The following is a 19,849-nucleotide window of genomic DNA, read 5'->3' on the forward strand; positions in this document are numbered from 1 at the left end:
CAATCATACTGTGAGCATTTATATTTTATTATTCGTACACAAACATATCTGACATAAAGAGAAAAAGGTCAGCCTCATGGCTCCTGGCAGCTTTTGAAATCCGCTCTTCCTTGTTAGAAACGGTCGCAGTGATTTCTGCTGCCGTGGTCGTTCGGCTTTCCTGTAAATATGCTCATTGTGTCCCCTTAAGCGAGGCCGATTCTTATCACGCATTTTTGCGTCTGTTCTCGTGGCCCCATAGAGGCGTCAGTAGCGCGTGGCCATGGTTTGCTCAGTGAGTGGTTTAAAGCAGCCAGCCTCTTTGCCTACCAAATAGCTGGTGATGGGTGGACTCATTTACATGGCAGGAAACAGATCGCCTTGGACATCCACCTCGCCGGGCCGAGAGCGCAGACTGAGACGTGTACAGCTGCGTGAATATTGTGTGTGTGTGCGTTTATGCCAGACAAAGGGGGGGACCTGCAGTCTCTTTTTAGAGTTGGCCTGGCGACAAACAGTTGCGTGCAACTATGCGTCGGGGGCGTTTATGGAGACATGTGTGTGCACGGCGCTGCGACGTGTGAAGCGATTGCAGGAATCTACATGTGAAGAGAAAAAAAAAAACGGGAGAGCTTATTTTTACAGCCGGGCACAAAAGCGTGATGCCACCGCTGGAGTATGCGTATGTTTTTAGGATGTGTGAGGGTGCATGCTGCACACTTCAGCTGGTTTCCTCCCCGGCTTGGTGACAGAGAGTCTGCTGTGGTCACTTCTTCACTTATTAATAGGCCCTTGGCACATGATTTAACATGCAGGCCTGCTGGCCATCTTTTAATATTTAGGTATTCATCTATTATCTATACCGGCTTATCTGCGCAGGGTTGCGAGTGGTGGGCTTGTGCCTATCTCCAGAGGTCAGTGGGCAAGAGGCGGGGGGGGGGGGGGGGGGGGGGCGCCAGTCCATCAAAGGGCAACGCAAACAACCACACACACACCCATCAGGGCAGTTTAGAGGGCTGTGGTAGGAAGCAGATTACCTGGAGCGAACCCACGCATGTACAGGGAGAAGATGCAAACTCCATGCAGCAACTGTGCCGCTGGGCATTATTTAAAGTTTCCACGGTAGAAGTAGTGACATTTTCTTTATCATTTTCGAAATTTAAAGAGCAAATTCTGATGATTCTTAAAGCACTTATAAGGCTTTTTATTTATATAGTTTTTTTTTATAAGTAGTCCTTAACACGCTAATACATTATTATACAAGAGAATATTGGAGAATAAAAATGCATACCTTGCATTTCAAATCAGTTCAACTCAATTTTCTTTATAGCGCCAAGTCATGAAACATGTCATCTCAAAGCACTTTCCAAAGGTAAATTTAATCTGATTATACAGATTGGTAAAAAAAAAATCCTATCTAAGGGAACCCAGTTGATTGCATCAAGTCTTGACAAGCAGCATTCACTCAAAATGACTTAGCAAGTCAAATGTAGAACTTGCAAATTGATTCATTTTTTTTAATAATTCTTTTTATTTTAGTAATAATGTTTTTAAAAAAGTTGGCAAATCTGCTAGAATCAGAATGAATTAAAGACATATTTTAGAGAGGCTGATCTGTAGGCATATAACATTTTGCGTTGGAGTTTTAGAAACCTGTACACAAGTTAAAAAAACAAACTGGTCTGCAGTGACTTCATAAATCATAAGACAATGCACTCAACATTAATTAAAGTGCAGCTCTCACTGGTAGGCCAACGACAGGTTCAGGGAGTGTGAGAATAAACTCTCATGATGAAAATAAACGTTAGCTACAGGTTGCTGGGGCTTGTTTCCAATGAGACTGAATAGGTGCACAGTGCTTGGACCACTCTAGAATATACACAAGCCGATAGAAGACCATATACTGGGATGTAGTTAGAATAAATAAATAAACTACAAATTAAGAACTTCACATTTCCTTGTATTTAGTAGGATGGCCTTTTAAGCCATCCTACTAAAAATAGCAGTTTGCTGGGAGTTTGGACCATTCGGTTGAACATTATATCGCAAATTTATTCTTATCGCAATAGCACATATTGCAAAGAACCGCCTGGAGTGCAATAAGTGTTAGCTAATTATTTAAGTACCGTGCATTCACCCAAGCTCTCTGTGCCCCTTGTATGTTTGCTGACATTTGTTGTCAAATGCAACATAAAAAGTTTGGGAAGGTAAATAGACGGTAAAGTTGATAAAAAAGCTACGGCTAAGTTATTTCATTACCAAAATGTCCCAGGTTGTGCAGAGGAAACCTTTTCATTAAAGCCTTTTGTTTGAAATGGAGTGGTGACTGTTTTTGGTTTTTTAGGAGCTGAATAAACTACGGTACCAATTATCTGGGGTCTATGTTTGCTACGATCCTGAAGCAGAAAGACATTAACGCTTTTTTTTTTAAGCAATGTGTTTATTGCCACACTTACTAATATTATCGCATATCCATAACTTTCCCTAACGGCTGTAAATGTCTCCGTTTTGTAAGGCCGCCCTCCTCACGCGCACCTTTTCAGCTCGCTCCACAGATCTCCAATGAGACTGAAACCAGGGCTCAGCGGTAGCCACTTCATACCGTTGACTTTATTGTCCCTTAGCAACTTTGTAACTAATCTAATTCTGGGCCGATGTCTTGGGATGTTGATTTAATATTTCCACGTAATGATCTTACCTCAAAATCTATTTTGCGAAGCGCACCAGTTCCTCCAGCAGCAAAACACCCCCACACATAATGATGCTGCAGGGACAGTGTTCTCAGGCTTGCAAGCTTCCCCCATTTCCTCCAAACACTTTGATTTTAATGTCATCAGAACACCAGTACACGAGTGTGCATTTAGAAACTATAACCTTCCTAACTTCTTGGATAAATGGCTTCTTCTTCCCGGAGTGGGCTTTCATGTTCATACTTCCATGAAAGTGTCTGAACAGACGAAGGTGGCACCTTCAGGCGTCTGGAAATTGTCACCAAGGATGAACCCGAACAAGCGGAGTCGCTCCATTCTCTTGCTGTTATCTGGGCCGATTTGGTTCATTTTCCTATGATGTCACACAAGGAAGCAGTGCGTTAATTTAAATACTCAGAATTAATCAGACGCCTACAATAACACGACGTCATCAAGGCTTCCCCAAACTGTTTAAAGGCATAGTAATGTCACAATTTGAAGATGTTCATAAAAACATATGCATATGATTTTATTTCTCAGCATTTTCTCATATTCTTACATTCCTGCATTTCCTACAACTTTTATAATAAGCTCTTAACTTGATAAGCTTAACAAAACAAAGCAAAAAAAACAAACAAAAAAATAAAACAGTGACCGGAACCAAGGCAGAGTATCGCTGGATTGTCTTATTTTCCTAGGTTTGCTTAAGCAATCACCTCCTTTAAAAACAAAGTAGTGTAATGCACAGCATCTTTGCATATGTGGTAGAGCCCAAACGGCCGGTTCAGACAACACAGGGGAGGGTGGCTGATGGACCAATAAAAGGATGAGCAAACTTAGACGGGGGAAGCAGTCAAAGCGTTTAGGATTGTTGAGATAAAGAGGGAAAACCTCAAAAGAGAGATGCCTGCGAGGCATCCTGATCAGATGGCCAAATCCCGTCGTATGTCTGTCGTACGTCAGCTTAAATGTACCTTTTGAAAAGATGCAGGTGTCAAACAATTCTTTTCATTAAGGCCACGTTTCTCCATTAAGGATGATTGTCTGCTGGTCTGTTTTAATTTTTTAATATTTTCATTAGCTTTCATTCAACTGAAATGAAGGCTTGAGAACATCGGTCTTCGTGTGATTCATACACTTAATGTGTTTCCGTTAGTGGATCCAGTTGCTGAAATAAATAAACTTTTCAATAATATTCAAATGTATCTACTGGGTCTGTACAGATCCAATACAGCTGAGCTTTTTTTGTATAGTAATCTATTGTGTGTGCGGCTTGAGAAAACCACAATAAGTTCAAACTTGTTAACCTGTCTTTAAAAAACAGTAAAATATGTGGGGTTTTTTTGTATTTTCTTGAAATGTGTCATTGAGATTGAATTGGGATACAACATTCATGCTAATGATGATTGACGGCAAACTTTTGACGGTATATTACTGTAAGGACAGGTCTCATGTTCTGCTGCCTGTCTTCTCTAGGCTTCCAGGCAGAATGTCCGTGAGGGGCTTGGACCCCGCCTGTCCCACGTCCATAAAGCGCGAGCCCTCCAGCCCTAGCCCCAGCTCTCAGGGCGATGTCAGCCCAGCTCAGCCCAGTCCCGGTAGCTCCTCATCAGACACGAACTCCAGCTACGGTCCCCTCACCAAGGGCCTCGCTCACAACAACGGGCTGGAGTCGCCGAGCCTCTGCGGTCACACGGCAGGCTTGGCCAATAACGGCGGAGCAAACAGGTCGGCTTTCGAATCTGCGTCAGCCTCTTTCGCGTCTTGTGATACCAGCACATTTTTCCTCACCTCTCTGCTTTCATTCAGGCGGTTTGGGGAGGACGAAGGCCAAGTGAAGTGTGAGTTCATGCTGGGCACCGTGGCGAAGCGGGTGTGTCTGGTGTGCGGTGACGTGGCCTCTGGCTACCACTATGGCGTGGCTTCCTGTGAGGCTTGCAAAGCCTTTTTCAAGAGGACCATCCAGGGTAAGTGACAAAAAAAAAAAAAAACAGCGAAAAACAAACGGCTGCATATTCATGCACAGAAAGATGCTCGGTTTATTGCGCACGGCTGGTGGTTCTTTCTTATAAACCTGTTTTACGAGCAGCACGGCACAGATGGAGTTATTCCCCAAGCTTTTGTTGTGGTGTAAACAATTCACAGCTTCCGCCCCCAGCTTTGCAAACTGCATAAAAGCTTTAAATAAAGATCTGTTTGCAAACAGCTGATATGTGGTTAAACTTGCAGGGCACCGTGTGTACAGTCAACATGTTGGGGGTGTTTGGGGTTCTGAAGCAGCAGATAGCTGAGCTGCTGAGCACCAAAAGTGCGCGCGCTTTGACTTCTCCCCCTCGGAGCTGAGAGTCCAAATCCCGCAGTGTGGGTGTTTTAAAGGGATTGTGCCGCTCTGTGTCGGCTCCGGGCCCAGGTCGAGGACCCGGTGTGCCGCGTCTCGTTAAGAGCTCTGGAAGTTGGCTGCCGCAGAAGAGTTCAAAGGGTAGACTTGAGCGGCTTTTCAAATCGGACAGGGAGATCTGATGTCTGGCTCATCAGAAACTTCCTGTTTTCTGATGGAGGCTGGCAGCTGAAGATGGCCTGTGCTGATTGGATGCCATCAGGCTTAGCCGGCAGCTGTGCCCCAGTTGGATCCATTTTATTTTATTTTTCTGAGAACGGCAGCTTTGTGGAATACTCCACATAAATCCCAGTTTCAGTTCGAGTATCACATAATTTACATCCATTTTTTTCCCCCTTTCATTATGTTCTCTTTCCCCCTCCAGGTAACATCGAATACAGCTGCCCAGCGTCCAACGAATGTGAAATCACCAAGAGAAGGAGAAAATCCTGCCAAGCCTGTCGGTTCTTGAAGTGTCTGGCAGTGGGCATGTTGAGAGAAGGTCAGCTGTACATTAAGATAATTTACTGTTGGCTTTACTGTGAATAGATCTGGTGGGAAAGCGATATATTGGCAGATAAGTCAACTACAGTACAGGCCATCACAGCGTTTGTGGGGCAAACACAGGACTGAACAATGAGTAACAGGGCTGTTAACTGTTCAGCCGTGTCAATCTTTGTGGAGTGGAGCATCCAAAATAGCTCCTGGACCTTTGCCAGGTTGTGAAGGTCTGTTAGCAGCACTCCAGCACCTTACAGAGATATTCAGAAGGAAGATGTTTTGCTAAAATAAAACCGAGGAGGTTTCTCTGATGTAGAAAAATTTGCCTGCACAACCCCAGTCTCTGCTTTGGGATTAGTATTTGTGTGAAAAGCGGGACTAAGCTGAGCAAATGATTTGGTGATAAACATGTATAGGTTTTTGCCAGAATGACAGGAAGAACAATCCAGTTTACCCTAAAAAAAAAAAAAAAAAACAGAATAAAGTCTATTAAACTGTCTAGCACGGTGGTAGCAGCATCATGCTGTGGGTTAGTTTACCTACCGTTTGGCTGTTTCACAAAATTGATGAAATACTAAAGTTTCTTGAACTTCATCTCAAATGAACAGATTAAAACTCTGAATAATAACTACTTTTGGGATTCATAAAGGAGGCAAAAATGAACTTGGGGAACTCAATTAATAATCTTTTAAGTGTGCCAGATTTATTCCCGAAGCTTCTTTATGACTACAAGTTTTTTTTTTTTAACCTGCTTTCTACTATGAAACTTTATCACGTCTGGGTAAATATTTGAAATGGGTCGGTTCACATGCCGCAGATAGTCTCCTTTAGTCTGCCTGTGTGCCTGCTGCCTGGTGACATATTGTTGTCCAGATTTAGAAGTGACTCAGAGAGGAAAACATTAGCAGCCTCCTACTTTACTGGCCACTTGTCTCCTGCTGTGTGCAGCTTAGGAGAGTCAGCAAAGTAGAAAGAGGAGATAAAACACCTGAGTGTACAATAGCGAGCGGGGTCAACGGTAAGCAGTTTGATCTCAGGGACGAATCCCTAATTTACTGATAAAATAAAAAGGCCGTCGGTTTATTCTGAGTGACTTTATGTTGCATTGATGTGTGTAAATCAAGATTTGTGCGTGAAAGACCAATTAAAGTAGATAATATAGGAAAATAAAACCTTAAAGTATCCTAATACTCGTCTTTATTTTATCTTACATATCATGATGTGATAGTGCTTTTTACAAGACCTGGTCCACCGTGTTTTCTACATGTCAGACATTTCTGTTCGATATATCCGTCCTTTTTGCCTTTTCTAGTCATCCCTGCTATCTGATTTTAGATATTTTGCAATGCAGATATTTCTGATTCAGTTCACCTCCACCGAAGCATTTAATGTTGTCTTGGGGCTGACGTTGTCTAAGCTAATGTGATTAAACCACCCAAGAACTTCTAGCTACACTGCTGCCGTTTTTTGCCCATAAGATAAGTTTTATTTTGATTTACAACATTGTATAACAAAGCATCCGAAGGATCCTTTCATTCCTACAGTTAAAGGAATGAAAGGAAAGAGGTAGGCACAATAGTCCATTTGCTAAATGCCAAAATAATGTGAATGTCTTCAGCTACTCCACGAATGAAGAAACCATTACTCCAAAAGAAGCTTTAAAAACTAGATTATAATTTTTAAATGCACCCAGGGGCTTTAAAAAAAACCCACGTTGTAACAACTGTTATTGAAATTTAGTACCGTTATCACAGTTAATTAGCAGAGTACACACAGACATATGTGAAACATCTGTTTACAACTGATGAGATTCCTATATAGTCAGGGTTCTACCAATTTTTTGGTCGCTAGCCTAAACCTTCAAAGTAAAATCCTTTGAGCCGCGGAGTCCGGATCATTAGATGGATCACCGTCTCCAGCCTCCTACCAAGTCATTCAGTCTGTCAAAGATGGAGGAAAATGTCCACTGGATTAGATCGGCCCTGTTTTGTCTTCATGTGAGGAGTTATGATATTAAAGTATATATTCACTGCCGACAAAAAAAACAAAACAAAACAAAAACAACAAAGTAAATGGATGTAAGTTGAAAGCTAATGTTAGAATGTCCTGAGCGTGCATCATTATTAAACAAAAGGCATGGCTTTATTCTTGGCTGACTTGCTTCCCATCTCTGTCAAGGTGTTGGATTTAGCTGAAAATTCAGAAGCTTTGTCTATTAAAATGCAGATAATAAAAAGTCTACTAGATTAGATGTGTAAAAGCCTTTTTCCAAATACATGTGAGCTTCACAGCTACATTAGCCTGTGAATTTTATTATCCGCCTTTGAGGATTTTGAATGGAGTTTTCTTACAACAGCAGCCCCGGAGCTTGATTGCTTTATTGATTTTGGCACAAATCATTTCAGTCTCAAAGGCTGGCATGAATTGGCTTCCCTCAATAGGAGCATACTAACTAGAGTACTTGACCAAAGATATGACCCAAACTGCAGGTTGTAAACCTTTTATGTGGACAAAGTTAAAGCTCAGTTTGTAGCCAGCTCCTCCCGGCTCAGTTATCCATTGAGAAACACAGTTTTAGTTTTATCTCCAAAGAGCATGTTCAACATTTGGTTACTGTCTTTGGTTTTTGTGAACTTTTTGAACATTAGCAAAAACCGATGGCAATCATTGGGAAGATGAGATTACAGCCCCATCTGTTTCAGATTTATTATCTCCTATTTGAACCTTTTAATGTGCAGCAGCATCCTCCAGCAGCAGCAGCAGCCTCGTGAGTTATTGATGCTCCCAATTATAGCATATACACGTGTTAGTGTGTATGTTTAAACACCTGACTTAGATCTCAGCTCCATGCTCACGACTCGGTGTGTTTTCCTCAGTGCCATCGTTTTCTGTATTAGCCGCTTTTAATAGGGTAGGGGCACCAACAGCATCCCTCCTCGTTCGGCCCCCCCCCCTCTGCTTTCCCCTCCCGCCTCATAAATTCCTCCAGATGCCTCGTGAGATTCCTGGACCTCCGTGAAACGCGAACTGTCCCTCGTAACTCCTGTCGTAAGCGCCCCTCGTAACGCGCTTCACCGTGTCTCGTAATGCCCCTCTTCCCCTGGAGAGGCCGCAGTAAACTGAGACAGGGGGAGCTGTGAGGTTTAATGAGGAGAGTCAGAGCCACATTAAATGAGCAGCTTAAAGACATATAGACCCCAGGCAGGATTTGATTTAGCCCCCGTTTAGGTAGCCTTTTCCGCAGAAGCTTTCCCTTTCCTTCAGACTGTAGGACCGTGTACCGTACCTCGCACAGGTGAGTACACTCTGAGGATCTGAGAAAACGAGTTGGCCTGGGCTGTAAGACGATTGCCAACACCCTGAAACTGAGCTGCAGCGCGGCGGCCAAGGCCGTACAGCAGTTTAAGAGGAAAGGTTCCCATCATAACGGGCCTGGCCATGCTCCACCAAAGACGCGGAGCGCACGTGCTCAGCATCATATCCAGAAGTTGTCTTTTGGAAATATAGCATGAGTGCTGCCAGCATTGCTGCAGGGGCGGGAGGGGGCAGGGGCGGGTCCAGATTGTCAGCACCTGGACTAGACGCTGCACACCGCATCAAAATGCTCTGCATGCCTCTCCTACAGATGATGCACAAGAAAGCCTGCAAACAGTCACTGAAGATAAGCTGATGAGAACAAACTTATTTGTCAGGGGCGTGTGAAGGCAACCAGGAGTACCAAGACAAAGTGGGTCATGCTTACAGTCCAGCATGGTGGTGGGAGTGTCATGGTTCATGGCTGAGTTCAGGTGACTGTGAGGAGCTGCAGTTCGTTGAGGGAACCATAAATGCCGACATGTACTGTGACATACTGAAGCAGACTGATCCCCTCCCTTTGAATCGTCTTGCTACTGAAATGTGCCATTTAAATAAACTTGCCTTGCCTTGCCTTTGAAAACTAAGCTGCAGAGAAGTATTCCCACCCCCAAGGCGACCACTGCCTTGCCAAACCTGTGGGGCATCCTCAAATGGTGGGTGGAGGAGCGCAGTGTCTCTAACATCCACCGGCTCCATGATGCCGTCATGGAGGAGTGGAAGAGGGCCAGCCTGGGAATCACCAGTGAACTCCAAGCAGTTCAGGCAATGCTGAGAAAATAACGGCGGCCACACAACATGTGGACTGTTTGGACATAATTATGAAATTTTCACTGGATTTTAAAAGAAAATTAAATTCTGATTCAGAATATTTAAAGCTTGAGTTTAAAAATAGAAGTGCATTGTTGAGCAGTAATGTTTCTAAGCCTCCACCATTTCTAGTTGCGTTGATGTTGCAGAGTAAGGTTGAGTACTGAGTACGCTGAGCTGGTTTGGACCCTGCAGATCATGAAGCCATCTGCTGTATATCAGATTCCACTGAGGTGTTACGGCTGTATTGTGACAACCTCCAATGTATGTTTTATTCTTTGTAAGTTATGTAGTAAAGAAACACAAATTTATGTATGATGGTGAACTGGGAAAGAAAAACACACAAGTGGTTTTGCATATAAACGCCTGAAAGTGTGGCATATATTGGCATTCAACCTCCCTGAGTCGATACTTTGATAGACACTAGCTATGTTTACATAGACAAAAGTAATTGGGATAAAATGAATCATGTAAACAAACCAATTGGAATATTATGATTGAATTAAGATCAATTGAAATTAAATTATGATCCGAATGAGAGGATGGTTTATGATGATTGATAATCTGATCAATTTGCATATAAACGCTTGTCAGGATCAAGTTATTCCGGATGTGACAAACTGACCCGAGTCCACAAGTACGCCCGACGTAAATGTGACGTATTTCCACATTGAGTGGCAGAAATACATCAAAACTGTTGGGGCTCCCGATACAAACTTTCTATTCGAAACATTAAAAGAGCTCAAAATTGTAATTTATTTGGTAACGTTTCAATCGTAATTAGAACATTGTGCAAGTCCAGCCTGAGTGCTCGGAAGACAAATAAACTTGTATAATACTGCTGTGTTTGCTATTTTTTGTTGTACGACAAAGACGGAAGTTCTTTTTTTTTTTTTTTTTTTTTTTTTTTTTAGGGAAATTTGATAACTGCGCAGAGTGGTTATATTCTGAATAAAGCCAGGTGCATATAAATGCACATGATGATCAGATTAAATTATTGTGTGCCCACACAAACAGTACAATCCGATTATTTTTTTGTTTTTTAATTCAAATACATTTCAATCCGATCGGGAGATTTTGCGCATGTAAACTTAGCCAATCGTTCACTGCAGTTACAGCAGCAGGTTTTTTGAGCTATCCAGAAGCTTGACAGAACCCGACATTTCTGCTCATTCCTTGTCGGAGAATTGCTCCGTCTTATTCGTATTGGAAGGAGAGCATCTGCGAACATTCATTTTCAAGAATCCACAGATTCTCAGTTGGATTCAGGTCTGGGCCTTGACTAGGCCATCCTTACACATGAATATACTTTGAGCAAAACCATTCTATCGTTGGATGTTTAGGGGATGATGTCTTTCTGCTCCATCCGCATCCCCGCATTATGATGCTGCCACCACGAATTACAAGCAATGTTGATTCTCTGCCACACATAGCACTTTGTATATAGGCACAAACATTCAGTTTTAGTCTCATCTGACCGTAGCACCTTCATCCAGTTAGCCTCTGCAAGGGCGTCCATGTCTCGGTTTTTGGATGATGGTGTGAACGGTGCTCTGAGACGTCCACAGTGTGATGTTGTTTTATAACCCAACCCTGCTTTAAACCTTTTTCACAACTTAGTCTCTGATGTCTTTAGGGTGTCTCTTGTTCTTTATAACGAGGTTTGTTCACTAATATTCTCTTCTAAACCTCTGATGCCTTCACAGAACAGCTGGATTTGCACTGAGGTTGAATTATCAGGCGACCTGTGAAGGCGGTGGTTGGTCCATGGATTTTAATTATCAGAGAAAATGTTTAGATTTTTATTTGTAAAAATAAAATAAATTAGAAGTCACATTTTTTTCCCCTTTCCCTTCATCAGTTTGAATTACCTTGTCCAGTGCCATCCCATAAAATCCCCCCCCCCCAAAAAAAATGTTTGGAAGCAAAATTTAAAAAAGTTCACTTTATTTGAATATTTTTGCACTGGATATGTGTGGCTGCATCTGAGACGCGTGGGATTGTTTGTCTGTGGTGAGGACATGGAGGCAGTTGTAATGGAGGTGGCGAACAGGCTAAACTGGATGAGTGGATGCTGTGGAGCCTTTTTCTGGACCTGTAAAGCTTCCCGTGTGGAAATGCTGTAAGGACGGCTGTGTGATGAATGACGCTGTCTTTATCGAACGTGGACGGGCTGTCCAGAAGAACAGTGAGGCTGTGTGTGTGTGTGTGTGTGTGTGTGTGTGTGTGTGTGTGTGTGTGTGTGTCTTTTGTTATCCACCAAGGCTATTCTTGGCCTTTTAGTTGTCAGCACATTCCACTATGAAACATTATACTTAGTTTTGACATCATCTTCTGTCACAGCAGAACACAAACAAACACATAAATAAAACTTAGTTTGTAAATTAACTATCATGCAAAAATTAAACGGTTTTGAAGCCAATCCATGTTACATTTTCAATTCCTATATATCCAAAATGTAGCCAAATAGTTATTCTACAATAAAGAGCTTGTCCTATTGCTGTAGCATGTTCGCCATCTGCGCTCTAAAGGCTTCATCTTAGTCAGAGAGCAGTTATGAGTCTCGTGTTACAAATTCACTCCAACCTTTTGCCTATAGCATAAAAAAAAAATTCTACTGAAGATGAGGAAACTAGACAGTCCTTGTTATATTCTTACAAAGATGCTCCTTTGACGCTTCAGGAACACTGATTTATTTAACTAAAAATGTCCCAGCAGGAAAAAATTAGAAAAGCAAGTGGCCATAAACGGCTCAAAGGCGCACTGTGGTGGAAAAATAAAATACAACAACATTTAAATGCCTTTATTTTACATGAAAATTCCTGTGAAAACAGCTTTGGTCATAGCACAGCAACCAAACTTGGTCTTCATCAGGGTCATTGTCTGCTGAGGTAATTACTGCCTTTCTGGCTGGACAGACTGTCCTCCACCAATCAGAGCGGTCAGCAGTCCTCATGGGGGTGTCCCATAAAATAAATATAAGAGAATAATGGACAAAACAGTCCTTTTTTGTAAACTGTTGTGAATCGGGGCGACATGAACAAACTGAATTGAGTTAAAGTAAACAGCATTTGACTACACTGAGCCTCAGGTAAATTTCTACTGTGTAGGTTTAAAAAAACATTAAAGCTTATGATGAGTATTGCATGTGATTTAGTGACTCATAATGAGGACGTGACATACCGTAACCAAAGACATTTTTCTGTATACACTTTTTATTTTTCAAGTGTGTATCAGAAACAATAAGAGGCACCCATAATACAAAATATATAAATACTGACTAAAAGTCTCTGTCTAGATCCGGTGTGCGGTTTGTTCTGGGAAAAATGGCAGCGCACCTTGCTTATTCGAGTTGTCAAACTATTTACATAACTTCTTTCAATGAAAACATTGTTATAATGTCTAGGTAACACATATGTGTCATTTAATCCCAAGAATTATACTTAATTGTTGGTTTCTGTATTGATGTTTCCAGTTATATGATGCCAGGGCGGTAAGTGATGAATAGTCAGGGCTACTTTCTATTTTGGTTTTACAGCAGGCTGTGATGGATACAATATGCGTTAATCGCTGCTTATTGGCATAACCAACAAGAGAACAACTACAGTCAAGTACTATTTGTTTTTAGAATAAATCATTTCTTTGTCAAAAAGTTTTCTTTTTTTGTTCAAACACCAGTCTTTAGCATCTTTCCTGCTTCATACCTGATATTAGTCATAAGTACGTTCAGATTGTAAGGCCTCTCTCAGATGCAAAAGTTCAGTGTACTATATGTTCTAGTTTAAAGTAAGAGGGTTTATTTAGCGTCGGCTGGATCCGTCTGATTTGGCAAAAGCTTAAATGTAACAACTGTTTGCATATAAAAGTCTTATCCTCCTCCTCTAAAATTCAAAGACTTTAAATCCTTTTTATGGTCCTGTTTGGCACAGTTGACTTGCAAATAGCTTCTATGCCTCCCGTGTTTTCTTGTCTTTTTCAGAGGGGGAAACTTGCTGGAGGTAACGTTTTTCATTGATTTCTGGTCAATTTGCCACTTGCCAATTGGTAATCTGCTTTTGCACCTACATGAAGCCATGTACTTATATGTACTTACACTGCATGCAAGTTTATTTCTCGAGGCAGTGAGATTTTGCTGCATTTTAAATATTCATAGAAATGTTAAAATATTACATATCATTTTATTTAATGACATATTATTTAGGGCCAGAGGCTTGGACAGATGTTTGCACTGTTTTCAGGATGTCCCTGGTTTGAAATTACGACCAGGTCCTTTATGTGTGGACCTTGTGGGGCAGCACAGATGTGCCACAAAATTCCCATTTAGTGTGTCCGATCAGGTGGTTCTTGAGGCTAGGGCTGAGCAATAGAACAATAACAATATATATCGTGATAGACATCAGAGCAATATCATTATGTCCGATAGAATGATCCAGAACTGCGCAGCATTCTGGGGGATGTAGGCAGAGGAAAGGATTTAGCCTCTCAACCTCTCATGGCCAAGCTAAGCAAGGTTGGTGATAGGGCCGGCCTCTTTCTAAAGGTTAAAGGTTTAAATAGTGTTACAAATTAATTTCAGCCTTTTTCCCTGCTCTTTATTTCAGATAGGTAAATAAATCAATCAATAATTATCTATCAACTGAAGTGACAGGCATATATCGTATTCAGCCATAATGCACAGCTGTACTCAAGGCCCTCCTCAGTGGCTGAACTGAATAAAAAATAAAAAAAGCAAGTTTTTTATGCAATATACAGACTTTTAACCATTATTTTGGGGAGCCATTTCTTTTTATTTCTGTTCATATGGAATTTAAGAAAATTCACTCATTCTGCTTTCATAAAGCTTTTATGTGTTTTCTTTATTCTAAAACCTGAACATTAAATTGAGTTTTTATTCTATAAGCAGTTTTTTAATAAAAAAAGTCATTGCGTTTTTTTCCTCCCCTCAAAGGATCATGTATCTTTTGCAGCTCGAGTCAAACTATATTTAGCAACACCAAGGTCAAAATCGACTCCAATAGTGTAAATGTTTCTGACCTTGTGGCTAGTGGAAGCTGGGATATTTTAGGCTCTGATAATAGTTATATAACTCTCAGAGACCTCCTAAAAGTAGATATTATGAATTGGCGACACATAACCATGTTTCAGTTGATTATAAAAAATACTTTAAACAGTTGGTCTCCAAAGTGAGAAGGAAGCCTCCCTATGGTGGATATGAAGGTATAATTATGAAATGGAGAAGCGTTAAAGCCTGAACAACAATTTTGTCAATTTCTTTGTTTTTTTTTTAGAGCTTATGGAGCAAAAAATACTCATTAACCACTTGTAACAGTTCAGACATCCTGCAGTTGATACAAAGCAGGTGGTACACTTAAATAAAACTTTTAAAGATTAGATCAAGAAAACACAGGGAAAACAATGATTTAAATTCCAGAATTGAAATGAAATGAAATGAAATGAAATTTATTCGAACATGATACAAATATAAAAATAAAATAGTGCACAGTAACAAGAAGTGCATAAGAAAGAAGAGAAAATACAGATTTTTGTTTCAGTTAACATATCATGCTCAAGAATTGAAACATTAGGTTTGTTTAAGAGCTGCCCAAAAAGCTGAAAACAAAATGAACTATTTAAGGATAGACCTTAGAAACCACTAATGTTTTAGTACAATTGCACCAGTGATGCTAGTAAAACTAATTAATGTTTATTTTACAATTTTCTCCACTTCTATAGGGATTTCAGGTAAAAATGTGTTAAAAGACTCAAAATAAGTTTGTTTTTTATTGCACTTGCAAATATTATCAACTTTTAGTTTTAGGACATTTGTTCAGAGCGAAAATCCCAGTTAAAAAAATATATCAAAAATCATCTGAGCACAAATTTTGTTATTCAAACAATTTTTATGAAATAAATCTAACTGAAGCATTTTTAATTTACACTTTTATTTAGTTGACCAGGGTATATGACATATTTTGACTCCCTGGTTCTTGTTGGCATAAAAGTCTTATTTCACTAACCCTCTCCCAAATTGGAAAGATAAGATAACATGGCATTAAAGTCTGGCTGATGCAGTGATCTTCATGAGTCTGGAAATAGATACAAGAAAACAACCCCTCACCTAAACATGCACACATCTGCAGTCCGCACTATAATAAGTTTATAATAGCGGGAACTGTGACAAATGAGTCTGGAACAGGACCATTTTTTGTCCTGCCATCGTGCCCATTATGGAGTGCACTGTGTATCCCCAAGCTCGAAGTGAAATAAAGATGTGTACCACTGGAAATCCTGCTAATGTCTGGACAAAAGATGCACAGAAAAACTCAAACTGTACTTGACTAAAACAGTTTTTCATTTTCGGGCGCATCACTCAGAGACACAGGGTTCAGAAAATCTTTAGCTTTATAATGGGATCTTCAAGAACAATAACGATGACGCATTTTATTTCTCTGGCCAACATAATTCCTTTTAAATGTGCTTTGTTGTCATTAACTTGTATAGGCCACATTTTCATAGCGACACTGTTATGCTCAATCCTCTCTTGCATTTAATATCTTTTTCCACGGGACATTAACCGATAAAGCATTATACAAAATATATTGTTATAGTAATGGCAGACGTATTAAATAAGACAAAACAGCGTTGCAAGGCAATGGCACAGAATGGACAAAACCTCACAAATCCTGACATGCCTGATTAAGAAGACAGTGTGCTGCACTTTAAATTGTTTGCTCTGTAAAAAAAAAAAAAAAAATGTCTGTAGAAGTCAGGATAATAAGCTAAAGGGATGGAATATTACCAGGAGGTGTCAAGAGGGGAAATAATACCCTCAATGTGTCTCTAGATGCCATTATAAATCTATTCAGGTACTCTGTGGCTATTCACAGTGTTCAGACCAAGAAACCCAACACCACTACTGAAGGCTTCCTGAGTCACATTCACACCCCCTGCATAAGGCATTTTCTGTGCAGTTGGTGAGACTCAGTATGTCTGTTCCTCCTCTGTGAACACGACCAGCCTCTCCCCTGGCTCACACACACACACATACGCACACACACACTCCTAAATCTCCGTCATCACGTTGTCGCAGTGCTTGTTAAGACGAGCATTTGTCACCGGCCCCTCTGTGGTTTTTTCTGGGTTTCACGTTGCAGGATGCATGCTGTCGCTCCAGCATTCGGTCCGTCCCGTCCCGTCATGTCCTGTCCGGTCTCCTTGAGCTCGGCCCTACATGCGGGCTGTTGACTGGACAACATCCCGATGGTTTACCGGGTTTAACATGGGAGCCTGTCACCCATGACTGGCTCGTTTAAGTGTTGCATCAATGTCAAACGCTCTACTAGTTTGAAATGTAACGGAGTAACAAAGCGAGGTTGCATTCATAGTGAAGATGTTTCTGAGTGAGCAAATCTTTAATATGGATTACCTTACTATATATAACTTTAAACTCTTTTTAATTATTTCCTGGGATTAGTGGTGCGTCTTTGTTGTAGGGAACCTGAATCATTAAGTGGATTTGCCCTTCATTTATTTATTTAAAAAGTGAAAAGTGCATTTAAATAAATGGGATCATAAACAATGTTAATTTATTTCAGTACTTCTGTAAAGGAATTGGTCCATTATACGCCAAGTGCTATATTTCAAGTGTTTATTTCTGTGAATTGCGATTACTGTGGCTATTAAAAAAAAGGATGTGAATGGAAAGTTTAGTGGATGGAAAAAAAAAAGTGTGGTCATCAGCACAGCCCGGAGAGAATTGTGACACAAAAACCATCCAAGAGTCACCAAAGACAAACGTGTCTTAACTGGGCTTATGAGGAAAAAACAGCGCGTGTTCCCTTAGTGGTCCAAAGTGGTAAACTTTACTTTTCATTTGGGGAAAATAAGGTCCCAGAGTGGAGATATACAGAATCCAGGTTGCTTGAGGGTCCAGTGTAAAACCTCCTCAGGCAGCGATGATTTGGTGAGCCATGCCCTCTGGTGGTGTTGGTCCACTATTTCTTTTTTTTTTTTTTATCAAGTCCAAAGAAAAAGCTTCATTTTCCCCTCCGCTGCCAACCTTCACGGAGACACTAAAGCAATTTCTTAGCAGGACGCATGACTTGTCACTGTGACGGAGAGACACCTGTACGAGTTGTTTTATTTACTGTACATGTAGCATCATTCTATGAGGGTCTGTGGGGTTGTGTATTTGTGGTGCGACTAAACAAACATCGTCATTAACATCCTGTGATTGTGTTTACATACGTAGGCGTCCGTCTGGACCGGGTTCGAGGAGGCAGGCAGAAGTATAAGAGAAGAATAGATGCTGAGAACAGCCCCTATCTGCACCCACAGAGCGGCTTGCCACAGAAAAAGACCTGTAAGTAGAAAAAGAGTTAAAAGGTTGCCTCTCTGTGCTAATAAACACTCTAATAATGGTTGGAAGAGCGCCACGTTTTCTTTGTGCTTATGTTTAAGACTGGCTAAAAGCCAAATCGTGTTTTCTTTTAAGTCTGGCAATCCATCAATAGTTGCTCCTCTAGCAAGTTTAGGTTTTTTATTGGAGAGTCTTATGAACGCTTTAATTTAAGGTAGACCTACTTTTTATTGAACTAGTTTTTCATTGCTTGATTTATCAAAAAAGTCAACTAATATCAAAATAGAAACAGTAACTTCTGTCCTTAGATTGATTTGTCAGTTAAATTAGTAATAAAATCATCCAACTTTAGGGAAAAAGCTCATAAATGGCTTGCAGTAGCTGGTAGTTTGGGTCTGGTAGTTTATTAATACCATGTTTTACTTGTGCTATTACACACTGTTTTAAGTTACTTAATGCCTAATAAATAACTCTCAGTCTGTTAGGTATTGTCTGGTGAATATCAGCCCAAACAGCTTACATTAGGACAATAGGAAACAGCAAACTCTGCACACATATAGTGTAATTAAGTGAAAACTTCTCTTCAAGTTCAAAAATGTATCAACATAAATAAATGAACATCCAGAAAACATCACTATATTATGCTGTTTATCTGAATTAACGCTATAGTTCCATCAACAAATCCTCTCTACTAGGCTAGTGACACGTAACTAAAACTACTAAGCGAAATTAAGATAAAAAAAGAAGCCAAGGAACTATGTACACACAAAAGAAACAAAAGGACAAATAAAATAGTTGAAAACCATCATCAGAATGAGTCGGTGAATCCTGGTTCACTGCAGATCCAAGTTAGAGAACAAAAGTTCATCTTAAAGAACGTGGAATGAGATCAGATTAGCTTAACTAATTTAGAAGAACATTTGGTATGTGTTCCTGAGATAAACAAAACATTATTTTATAAAATAACATTTTAAAGAATGATTTGCTCAGTAAAATCAGTAAACTTTAGGACGCTCGATTTTATTAATGCGATTATACCTCCAAGAAGCTAGGGGCGCTGTAGCGATCGGTCGATTGATGGATTCGTCCTAAAGTTATACAAAACACCATTAAATTGACGTTAACATTCCATATTAATGCGATAATTATGCTCATAGCACTATCGAATGATGGTGAAGCGAAACAAGTCAAACGTTCCTTAGTTGCCCTTTAAAAGTCTCAAATTTCTTTGTTGCTTACAATTTGGTCTGATTTTTTCCTCACGGCTTGATTGCACAACATACTTCCTTCCTTATCTGGCAATCATCAGAACAGTTGAAAATGAATGAAAGCCGATGATTGGAGCAGACAGCAGTTACAGCGAGGAAAACAAACACAAAAACAAAGCAGGAAATTTAGCTTTAAAGGACTCCAATAAAGACTGATTAGCAGCTCCAAGAATTTTGCATCAGCCATCACATTTACATGTACAGTTAGTCAAGGTACATGTGGAGCTCGGCCAGACCATCAATCTAAAAAAAAAAAAAAACAGTTCTTGTCACAGGATGTAAGCGTAATTTCCGCTGCTAAGCTCTTTAGCAGCGGATCACTTCTGGTTTATCCACAGTAGTGTCCAAATGGTTTAAAACACCCATCAAGTCTTTACACTTTCTTTTGAATAGTCTTAATCATTTATTGCCTCGGTTTTCCAACGTTTTCTCTAGACTTTTTGACTATTATCTTTGACATTTGTGGAGTCCATAGCGAGTAGTTATCCTATCGACAGATTCTCTCGCCTGA

General features: G+C 40.4%; 1 protein-coding gene across 1 annotated transcript in view; it reads left to right on the top strand.

The window, feature by feature from the left end:
- Positions 1-19,849, top strand: part of LOC105930570 (estrogen-related receptor gamma-like) — an 80,643-nt gene that overhangs the window by 51,992 nt on the left and 8,802 nt on the right. Inside the window, 1 exon segment of the mRNA NM_001309944.1 lies at positions 17,963-18,073. Within this exon segment, the coding sequence (NP_001296873.1) occupies positions 17,963-18,073 (111 nt within the window).

This window comes from Fundulus heteroclitus, chromosome 15, assembly GCF_011125445.2.
Source record: "Fundulus heteroclitus isolate FHET01 chromosome 15, MU-UCD_Fhet_4.1, whole genome shotgun sequence".
Taxonomy (NCBI): Eukaryota; Metazoa; Chordata; class Actinopteri; order Cyprinodontiformes; family Fundulidae; genus Fundulus; species Fundulus heteroclitus.